Source organism: Eschrichtius robustus, chromosome 16 (assembly GCF_028021215.1).
Source record: "Eschrichtius robustus isolate mEscRob2 chromosome 16, mEscRob2.pri, whole genome shotgun sequence".
NCBI lineage: Eukaryota > Metazoa > Chordata > Mammalia > Artiodactyla > Eschrichtiidae > Eschrichtius > Eschrichtius robustus.
In genome coordinates, this window is record NC_090839.1 from 84,642,765 (window position 1) to 84,653,645 (window position 10,881).

The window sequence follows — 10,881 nt, forward strand, 5'->3', positions numbered from 1 at the left end:
TATTGTGGTAAAATATCCATAACATAAAATTGACCGTTTTAACCATTTTTAAGTGTACAGTTCAATAGCATTCAGTATAGTTGTGCAACCATCACCACCATACATCTCCAGAGCTTCCTCCCGCCAGCTTTATCAATATATAATTGACATATAACATTGTATAAGTTTAAGGTGTACAGCATGTTGATTTGACTTTATACTGCAAAATGATTATAGGGTTAGCTAACATCTTCATCACAGCATCAGATAATTTTTTTGGTTTATCATGGGATAGATATATATATATTTCAAAATTTTAATAGGTGATAGCGAACGTTTTAGAAGAGTTAACTTTGGCTGCGCCGTGTGGCTTGCAGGATTTTAGTTCCCCAACCAGGGATTGAACCCGGACCTTCAGCAGTGAAAAGGCGGAGTCCTAACCACCTGGCCACCAGGGAATTCCTTATCATAGGATATTGAATATAGTTCCCTGTGCTATACAGTAGGCCCTTGTTGTTTACCCTTTTTTTTCTTTCGGTCCCGCTGTGCGCCTTGCGGGATCTTAGTCCTGACAGGTATATGATAGTTTGCATCTGTTAATCCCAAACTCCCAATCCATCCTTCCCCTGCCCACTATCAGCTGATTTTTTAACAGGCACTAATGCTTCTTGCCTGAGTCTATTAGTACTGTGATGATTGCAAATTGTTATTTTCTGAATCTATCTTCCTTCTACGATCATTTGTTGGCATTGTATTGTAAGGAAGTTTCCCTTTTATGGGAAAAGTTTTCTCATTCGTGGGTTTTTATGTGTGTGTTTAGCATCAGCATGGACACTCACGAATTCTTATTTTATTCAATGTGTAGTCCTTACTGTCCGCATTCATTCTGATGTACAGTTGTCCCCAATTTGGCCAGTCCCCTCCCCACCCCATTAATTTGACTCCTGTGTTCCTTTGACAAGTTCTCATCATTTTGCGAGCATTTTAAAATTTTTATTTATTTATTTTTTTAATTTTTGGCTGTATTGGGTCTTCGTTGCTGCGCGCGGGCTTTCTCTAGTTGCGGCGAGCGGGGGCTACCCTTCGTTGTGGTGTGAGGGCTTCTCATTGAGGGGGCTTCTCTTGCTGCGGAGCACGGGCTCTAGGCATGCGGGCTTCAGTAGTTGTGGCACACAGGCTCAGTAGCTGTGGCTCGCGGAGGGGGGGCTTAGTTGCTCCGAGGCATGTGGGATCTTCCCAGACCAGGAATCGAACCCATGTCCCCTGCGTTGGCAGGCAGATCCTTAACCACTTTGTGGGCATTTTCTGGCATGACAAGATGTTCCAGATTCACCCTGTCTTTCCTGGCCCTAGCCCTGGAATCAGCCATTTCTCCAAGGAGAGCTGGGTCCTGCTTTTAAAGAGGAATAGTATTTAGAAACCACTGTCTGGGCTTTCAAGAATTTTAAGGAAAATGCTCTGAGCTGGTGGCCCTGCTTCGGTGCATTCTGGCCACCAGGGGGCAGCACTTCTCAGAAAAATGTAAAAGACTCAGAATCCGGTCTGGGTTGGGTTCCTGCGGGCTGGACTGGCCATGCTCCCAGATGGAGGTGTCCCTAGTCCTCCTTCTGGACAAGGGGAACACACATGCTCACCACCACCCGGTGTGCGTCCAGACTCTCCCCCATCCTCACCCAGACTCCCCCTAGCGGTACATGCCTCACCCCCGCCCCCCGCCACATATTTCTTCCTGTCTTTTTTTCCCTGAAGCCCTCTAAGGGGGGTTAACTCCAAGGCAGAGAGGGAGGGGGGCTGATGGATGTGAGGCTTCAGGGAGGCTCATCCCCAGCCCACCACAGCCAACCCACGGCTGTGGGTAACAAGTTCCGAGGGGCCCCTTCCCCTCTCTCTGGCTGGCTGTCCCTCAGGGGCCTCAGGCCACAGCTGGCTCCCTCCCTCTGGGCCTGCTGGGCAGGAAACCCAGGTGGGAGGGTTTCTGCTGCGGTAGGCCACCCAGGCGAGCTTGGAACCTGACCTCTCACTTGCTTCTCTCTGCTGGCTTCCTCCCCCCTCCCCCCTCCCCTCACCCGTGTCGATCAGGTCAAAGGAAGTTGTGCGGGCAATCTCTCCCCTGCATTTATTTATTTTCCTACAAGTAGATTATTTAAAAAAAACACCAAGGAAGTATAGTTAAGCAACGTAGATGTATGGTTCAATCACGTTAGAAGCAAGCATTTGCTAGAGAGTACACACTTCTGCCCCTGGGAATTCAATGCCATGAATATTTTTGTATTCTTTTTTTTTTTTTTTTTTGTATTCTTTCTCCCCTCCTGAAGGAGTCTCACCCAGGCCTGGCACCGAGTAGGCCATGAGTACGGGCTGACCCTGTCTGTCAGTCCTTCTCCACCTCGTCCGCCAAGACTGGTGCAGTAGCCCCCTGACCCTTGTCTCCAGTCCTACCCCTCCCCAGCCCGAGCTCGCCAGATAGCGCATCTGCTTCAGTACCCTTCTGTGGCCTTCCCCGCCCTGCCCCCCAGAACAAAGTCCAGCATCTCAGCCCAGCACCTTCACGATCCTGCCCCACCCACCTCCCCAGCCCCCTAAACTGCCACTCTTGCCCCCTGGGGACCTGAGGCTCCAGCATCTCTGAGTTCCTGGGGTTTTCCCACAAGCCCACCCAGTGCCCCGTCTACAACTTTGTTCACACAGCTGCCTCTGCCTGAACCGCCCTTCCCTCCTACCTCCCATGAAGTTAAGCAGCGGCTCACAACATACCCTGGTCTCCTAACGATGCCTCCGTTTCTCTCCTCTGAAAGAGCTCCCGTCTCTGATAAAATTCTCCTCATCCTTCAATCAAAGCCTTTCTCCTGGTCCCCCTCAGAAATCCAGGATAGGTCTTAGCTCCCTCTCTAGACAATGAGGGCAAGGCCTTGCAAAGGGTGGACCCATAGGGGTGGGAGTAGGGAAGGGGTGAGAAGTTATGACTGACCAGGCTGCCAGCCCAGCTTCTCAAACCTTCACGTGAATACAAATCACTTGGGGAGATAGCGAACAATCAGATCCTGACTCAGTCATCCTGGGCTGTGGCTGAGAGTCTGCATTTCTTTTTTGGGGGGGACCGTGCCACACGGCTTGCAGCGTCTTAGTTCCCCAGCGAGGGATCGAACCTGGCCCCCCTGCAGTGGAAGCGTGGGGTCCTAAGCACTGGACAGCCAGGGAAGTCCCAGAGTCTGCATTTCTAACAAACTCCCAGGTGATGCCAATACTGCAGGACCGGGAGCCACTTTGAGCAGCAGAGGCCTAGCCCACTGGATTGGCTGCGGAAGGGAGGCCACTGGGAGCCCAGGTGTGAGTAACCATCATCCGGGGTATAAGACGGCAGGGTGGTGCCTGCCCGGGGGTTACCAGTGGGAGTGGCCTCGTCGGCATCATGGGGTCGAGCTCTAGGCTCTTTGTCTGCTTTCTGCTCTGGGGAAGCCTGGAGCTGTGCAACCCCCAGCCCGTCTGGCATGATGAATCCCAACATCTCATGCCATCGAAGCCACCCGCCGTGATGGTGGAGTGTCAGGAGGCTCAGCTGGTGGTTACTGTCAGCAAAGACCTTTTTGGCACCGGGAAGCTCATCAGGCCTGCAGACCTTACCCTGGGCCCTGACAACTGTGAGCCACTGGTCTCTCTGGACACGGATACCGTGGTCAGGTTTGAGGTTGGGCTGCATGCGTGTGGCAACAGTGTGCAGGTGAGGTGTGGGCCCCCTCGGCGGCCCCGGCTTCGGTGGGATGACATGGGAGGGGGCCGGTGATGGGGAGTGTGGATGCAGAGCCGGTATGAGGCGGGGCTGGGGTGAATTCCTTTCATTTGTGGGGTAGGGTGGGTGGAGCAGTTGAGTCCTGAAGCTGGGCCTCCGTGGCATGGGGATGTGGGGGAGTTCCTGCCTCTAGTTGCCTAAGCTGGGGAGGTGGGGTGGAGTCCAGAGGTGGCAGTGCACTTTGGGCCAGACTGGGCACCCCCACTCCGATTCCTGAGGATTTATGAACCCCTGGAGGGCATCCAGGAGAGGTGTAGCCGATGTAGGGGAGGAGGGTGTGATAGGATCCCCTGCGGGTAGCCCAGCACTTGCGAGGGGCCCTAGAAATTTGTATGGAAGAGATGAACTTTGACACCTCAGAAAGCTCAGAAGTCATCACAGAAAAAAAACACACCAGAATTTTGGCATCCCTCATTCATGTTTAATGGCTTTGAAGCCTTGAACTAAAAGTGATGTTGAGGGAGGGGGCAAAGGGCATCGTGTTCATCTGTATTGAAGAGGCTCAAAGTGGGTCCCATAGGAGCAGTCTCAAGTAGGGGGCGTGTACAGGAAGACGGCTGAGTAATATTCGGGCCAGACGCCTCCCAAGGAGAGGGGGGAGGGGCAGAGCCTCAGACTCCGAGGAGGGGCCTTTCAGCAAGGCAGGGTCGGACCGGGCCCAGCTGGTGCACGATTCCCTGGACCGACTTCTCCCGCTCAGAGAGCCTGTCCTCCCCTCTGTCGTGCCCCGCTGCCCACCTGGCCTTGGAGCATGGTCAGCCCCCGGGGTTCTCCTCTGGGGCTCTGGTCTCAGTGTGGTGCCCGGGGCTGTCCTTGAAGCCTCCAGGGCCTTGCTTCCCTGGGGAGAGCGTGCGGAGGCCGGAGCTGCAGGAATTAAGGAATGATCCTAATTTAGTAACTCCCAACCTTGGGGCATTAGAATCACCTGGGGAGTGGTTAAAACTCCTGATTCCCACAGCCCACCTTAAATCGGAACGGAAGTGGGAACAGACATCAGTAGCTTTAAGGTCCCCAGCTGACTCCACCGCGGAGCACAGCCTGATGACACCTCTCCCCAGGACAATCTGCCCAGTCTCGCCAGATGAGAATGCCGCGGGGCCGGGGCGGCTTCCCGGGGACGCCACCTGTGCCGGCTCTCGGGGCCCACACTCGGCTGAGTGATGCTCTGCTGTCCTGAAATTCTTTCCTTTTGAACAAGGAGCCCCACGTTTTCACTTTGCACTGGGCCCCACGAATATGCAGCCGCTCCACCTGGGGGCCTCGCTGACAGACAGTCAGGATTCACCCCTGAAGTTTGAGCGGGCCGAGGGCAGGGCCAGGCAGCCGTTCACTGCGGGGCTGGGGTCGGGGGGCGGGGGCAGGCGCTGCAAACTGCCCCAGAAGCACCTGCTTGTGCTCTTCCGGCCTCAGGCAACCACTAAAAACCAGCTTCCCCTTCTGTGAAATGGGCTTGAGGATAAGTCAGAAGAGGGAGGGCGAGTTAGGTAGTAACTGCTGTGGCAGTGAGTTAAAATTCCTGGAAGTTTCTCGCCTCTTCCTGGAGGCTCTCTTGGCCTCAGGCCTCTCCTGGAAAAGGAAGTGTGTGTGTGTGTGTGTGTGTGTGTGTGTGTGTGTGTGTGTGTGTGTGTGTGTGTGTGTGTGTGTGTGTGTGTGTGTGTGTGTGTGTGTGTGTGTGTGTGTGTGTGTGTGTGTGTGTGTTAGGGTGGGGTGAGGGCAGCAGTCTGAGAAGGGAGCATACACCCGATGTCTCTGGTCGTTGGGCGCTGCTTGGTGATGACACGGAGCTGATCCAGACTCCCTGCGGTGGTGTCACCATTTTGGGGTGAAAAGAGGTGCGAAGGGGGTGCCTGTCCAGGCTCTCCCACGGGTCAGCGGTGGAGCAGGCTTTGAGCCCAGGGCCTGTGTTCTCTCCACCTCCAGCAGCCGGCCCTCCCGCCCCTGGCCGGGCGGGCGCATCAGGGCAGGTGATGCTGGGAGGGTTAACCCCTCCCCTTTCCCTCAGGTGACCGACGACGCCCTGGTGTACAGCACCTTCCTGTTCCATAACCCCCGCCCTGTGGGAAACCTGTCCATCCTGAGGACTAACCGCGCGGAGGTCCCCATCGAGTGCCGCTACCCCAGGTCCGTGTGGGTTGGGCCTGTCGCTGCCTCTGGCGCAGAGGTCCCTCGGCAAGCACGTCAGCCTCCCAGCAGCATCTAGCTGCGAGGAGGGGGAGGTGCTCGGGCTGTGGTCGCTGCCCTCGGTCCTGGTGCGAATGGAGGGCCTGCTGCCTCTGCTCTGAGCCTCTGAAATTGGTCCGGGCCACAGCTGCCTCTTGGCGGAATCTGCGAGGCTGCCCGGCCCCTGGCCCCCTCAGAGTTCAGAAGTGGTCTTTCAATAGCGCAGGGCTGGGTTCCAGGCTCTGACCTTGGCCATCACAACCTGCTCTCTCCCTCTGGCTTTCCCGCAGTGGCTGAGTGAGGGTGGGGAGGCCCCAGCATGAAGCATGTGCCTGTGAACTGGGGCATCGAGGTGGGAGGACAGGGCGACTGGTTTATAACTACAACACCTGGCCCTGTGCTGGGCGGAGTGCGAAGGCCTTGAACCCTGCCCACCCGTCTCGGAGGGGGGAGGGGAGATGGTGTTGATACCACGAGGAAACAAGGGATGAGGCATGTGTGGAAGGGCTTCCCAGAACAAGATCCTGGAGAGGGGGCCCTCGGACAGTGGGCAGACACATCTGGGCAGAGCCGTACACACCGCAGAGGAGGGCAGTGTGTCACTAGTAGGGGCTGCAGCTCAGGGACCTGGAGCCCCGGGCCAGGGGTGGACAGCTGCTGTTCTCTTCCCAGGCAGGGCAACGTGAGCAGCTGGGCCATCCTGCCCACCTGGGTGCCCTTCAGGACCACGATGTTCTCGGAGGAGAAGCTGGTTTTCTCTCTGCGCCTGATGGAGGGTGAGCAAGGAGTGCTGGGAGAGGGCAGCCAGCAGGGGGCGCTCTGGCAGGCCCTCACCCTGGCCGTGCCTTGCAGAGAACTGGAGCGCCGAGAAGACGACGCCCACCTTCCAGCTGGGAGACAGAGCCCACCTCCAGGCCCAAGTCCACACCGGCAGCCACGTGCCCCTGCGAGTGTTCGTGGACCACTGTGTGGCCACGCTGACACCGGACTGGAGCACCTCCCCTTACCACACCATCGTGGACTTCCACGGGTAAGGCTGGGCTACCTCTAGGGAACCCTTGTGCAACACGACCTGTGTCACCCTCCTCGATCTTTAACTGTGTTTCACTTGTTCTCTTTAAAGTTGTCTCGTGGACGGTCTCACCGATGCCTCATCTGCTTTCAAAACACCCAGACCCAGACCAGAGACCCTGCAGTTCACAGTGGATGTGTTCCATTTTGCTAATGACTCCAGAAACACGGTAATGGCTTAAGAGCCTTGAATAAGGCTGAACTCATAGGGTCAGGCTGACCAGGCTTACTAGCCGGTGTGGTCACTCACTAGCTGTCCCCTTAAGCAGTGATTTGATAGTTCTGCCCTATCCTAGTAACTAATCAAGTAGATAAAGCCATGGGCTCTAGTGAGATCTTTGGGAAGGCACAGGCCCTAAGAGACCGGTAGAAAATCCATGAAGGATGGAGAAATTCAGGGATCCTGGAAACAGAACAAACTAGGAGAATAGGAACGCAGGAGACCTAGCTGACAGCTCACAACGGACGAGCACCAACAGTGCGGCGTCTGGTGACCAAGTCACTGACCTTGTCCTCACCAAGGTCAGCGGGGCCAGAACCCAGATGGGTTGAGTAAAGGACTTAATAAGAGCAGGTGTCAGCCTTCCTGGAGGCTTTCTAGAAGGGCAAGGGAAGCAGGTATGAACTTTTCATGCTAGGTAGCCTCTCGAACTTGATCATAGGCTAGACCTGTGACTTTTTGAAACCTGAGTGCATCAGCGTCACCTGGGGGGCTTGTTGAAAGAGACCACTGGGCCCCCCACCCAGGGTTTGGTTCAGAAGGTTTGGAGTGGAGCCTGAAATCTGCATTCCTAATAAGTTTCCAGGTTCTGGTGATGCCACTGCTCTGGGGTCCACCCTTCGAGAACAACTAAGCTAGGAAGCTCAACTTGACACTAAGGGTGGCAGAGGGGGGAGGGAGCTAAAATGTGGACCCCTCGTGATGGCTGGGCAGGAAGCACAGGTAGGACTGGCCTCTAGCCAGAAAGTGCTGGTAGAATCTTCCGGACGAAAATCAAGAAGTTTTTAAACAAGTTTCCTGAGATAGGATTGGGAGGATGTGAAATTTGGAATAGCTGGTCAGGAAGGCTTAGTGACTAAAGCAGGGATTTTCAGCTCTGGCTCTGTACTAACCACCTAAGGATCATCAAAATACTGATACATCCCATATATTTTCATTTAACTGGGGTGGGGCCTGGCATCAACTTTTCCAGTTTCTTAAAGTCTTCAAAAGTGAAACCAAAAGAAGTTCACAGCAAACAGCTATGTACCTACCATCTAGGTTCTACCATTAGTATCTCACCATACCTAGCCACAAGTCTCTTTATTTAGAAATGCATCAAAAGCCATTGAAGCTCCCTGGCGCATCTAATAAGCAGCTAGGTTTACAAACGGCCGAACCAGAGGCTTACGTGGCTGGCTGGCATTGAGGGACGAGCGGTGCGAATTTTTAGACTTCGCTGATGCTACCTCACCTCACCCAGAAGTTCTGTTCAGAGAACAGACGTCATCTGCTGCAGATGGTAGACAGATAGCAGGAAGGGCACAACTGAAGCTACTGGAAGATGTCCTGGAGCTTTCTGATGGCAGGTCCTAGGTTGAATGGGGCTGGGGATAAAAGAAAATAGACTCGGGAAGGGTGCCGGTGCCCAGATCGGTGACCCTGTGGGTCCTAGGGTAGAAGATCCTGGTTGGGGTAGGGAGTCGACCTCAGAGGTGGTCCAGGGGTGAGGAAGGAGGGGATGAGGCTTCACACAGGTGGTGGCCATCAGCATGGGTGACTCTTGAGCCGGCATCTGCCTCTCCAGGGATGGGGTGGGGGTGACTAAGATCAGAGGACGATCCTATCAATGGAAGGCAGCCTTGAGCTCTCGGAGGGCGGGTGGGCGGGTGGCTTGGCTGATGGTGGCTATGGCGCAAGGGAGAAAGCTAACGAGGAACCACCCTGGGATCCGAGGCCCCAGTTTAGCATCAGCAATATGTTCTGGGAAGAAGCTGAGGGTCAAAGCAGTTCCCTTCCTGGAATAGGAACACTTAGGGACCCGGAAGCCCTTCTTTGGTGAGGGGGCTGGGGTGTGTGTGCAGATGGAAGGCAGGCAGCCAGAAGTGCAACCTGGATGGTTCAAGTTTCCGAAACGGTTACCCTGCAGGCACACTTGGCCACTAGGTGGTGGCCGAGGTTTGTGGTTCTGCAGAAGGCTTTAGGAAAGGCGGTGGCACCTCGGTTTCTTTGCAGGACTTGGGGGGTGTGTGCATGCGTGTGTTGAGACCCTAAAGTATGAAGGGGGACCTCTGACTGTGGGGACCTCTCCCAAGAGGACGCAGGCTGACCTGAGCTCTGGTTTTGTCAAAATTCCCCCCACTCCAGCTGGTCGGGTGGGATTTTGGCCCCTTTGGATTTGATTTCCTGTCCCTGAGGTTCTGACTTAATGGGCCCAGGGGCTTAGGCATGCTAAGTGATTGGAAAAGTATGGGAAAGACCAGAGGAATAAAGATGATGGTTCCGATTTAGAATCCAATTTGCGACTTGCTCTGAAGTTTGAGGCAAGTTAACCTCTGAGCCTGCACTATCCCATCTCTAAAGTGGGCTTCCCCTCCCCCTCAAGGGTTAAGGGTTATAGAAGAACTGGCTTTCTAGTCACTGCACTGCCTAGAACTCCACCTCGTAACAGCTGCTCTTATTTCCAGATATATATCACCTGCCACCTGAAGGTCACTCCAGTTGACCGAGTCCCGGACCAAATAAGCAAGGCCTGTTCCTTCAGCAAGTCCTCCAGTAGGTGAGGAGACCAGGTTGGACGTGACCGGGGTAGCAAACTGGCCACGCTCCTGTTGATTCCCCCAAGGTACCTACTGTCAGCAAACCGCTTCCTGCAGACCGCACAGCCGTCTGACCCTTGTGTCTTTCCCTCTCAGATGGTCCCCGGTAGAAGGCCCTGTTGATATCTGTCGATGCTGTAACGAGGGGCGCTGTGGCGTCTCGGGCCGTTCCAGGAGGCTGACCCACCGGGAGGGACAGTCTGTTCCCCGCAGTCGCAGGCATGGTAGGTCTCCAGAGGGCCCCAGGGCTATTGCCCTCCCCTCCGTCTAGGGCACCGGATGTCACTCTAGGGCGACACTTGTTCCCCATTTAAGGCTGCTTACCCCTAGGGGGATGCCATTTCGGGGCTAAGTGGGAGAGGCCCCAAGCCCTCACCCTGCTGTCGGCCGGGGCCATTCTGCAGTCATCCTGGAGTCATGACACATAATCAGGGGTGTGGGAGAATAATGCAGCTGTTAGAACTAAACCTACTGGTCTAGAACCCACTGAGCAACCCCGAACCCCTAACCTGACTCCTGTGTAGGGACTAGGGTGACCCTTGGATGTCTTGTCTTTCAGTGACAGAAGAAGCAGATGTCACAGTGGGGCCACTGATCTTCCTGGGGAAGACTAGCGACCACGGTGTGGAAGGGTCCACCTCCTCTCCCCCCTCGGTGATGCTGGGCTTAGGCCTGGCCACTGTGGTGTCCCTGACTCTGGCCACCATTGTCCTGGGTTTCACGGGGAGGCGTCGGGCTGCTTCCCACCCTGTGTGCCCTGCGTCTGCTTCCCAATAAAAGAAGAAAGTGGCCTCTGGGGTGTGGCACAGTAACTAGATGGGGGTGAATTGGGAGGGGCTGTGTAGGGGCGGAGGGTCAACTGTAACAGGGTCACGGGTTCAAGCAGCGAAATCGAAGTACCGTTGTGTCTTTAGCAAGTCTGTGTATAGAGAGGGTAGGGCTTCCTCAGGCCTTCCTCAGACCAGGGCTTGTCTTCCCAGGGCAAGTATAATCCCACATCTCCAAGGAGGCCAAGATGAGAGGTGTTGGGGGCTAAAGTGGGGTGGGCCCTGCCAGCCCCGCTTCTAGGGGGGCAGAGGGTCCTG

The 10,881-nt window shown here is 55.2% G+C and overlaps 1 protein-coding gene across 1 annotated transcript; it reads left to right on the forward strand.

Moving 5' to 3' along the window:
* The first annotated feature begins 3,388 nt into the window (after positions 1 to 3,388).
* ZP3 (zona pellucida glycoprotein 3) lies at positions 3,389 to 10,573 on the forward strand. Its single transcript, XM_068524183.1, has 8 exons — positions 3,389 to 3,697; positions 5,769 to 5,887; positions 6,599 to 6,702; positions 6,779 to 6,956; positions 7,050 to 7,167; positions 9,665 to 9,756; positions 9,893 to 10,020; positions 10,356 to 10,573. Exons 1-8 carry the CDS (start codon positions 3,389 to 3,391, stop codon positions 10,571 to 10,573), a joined length of 1,266 nt encoding a protein of 421 aa, XP_068380284.1.
* The last annotated feature ends 308 nt before the right edge of the window (positions 10,574 to 10,881 follow it).

Bases quoted from the DNA above. Each gene is read 5' to 3' on its own strand.
- ZP3 (XM_068524183.1), top strand. From the start codon at position 3,389: ATGGGGTCGAGCTCTAGGCTCTTTGTCTGCTTTCTGCTCTGGGGAAGC. The intron at 6,703-6,778 runs GTGAGCAAGGAG...CGTGCCTTGCAG, and splicing joins CTCTCTGCGCCTGATGGAGG to AGAACTGGAGCGCCGAGAAG. The intron at 10,021-10,355 runs GTAGGTCTCCAG...CTTGTCTTTCAG, and splicing joins TCCCCGCAGTCGCAGGCATG to TGACAGAAGAAGCAGATGTC.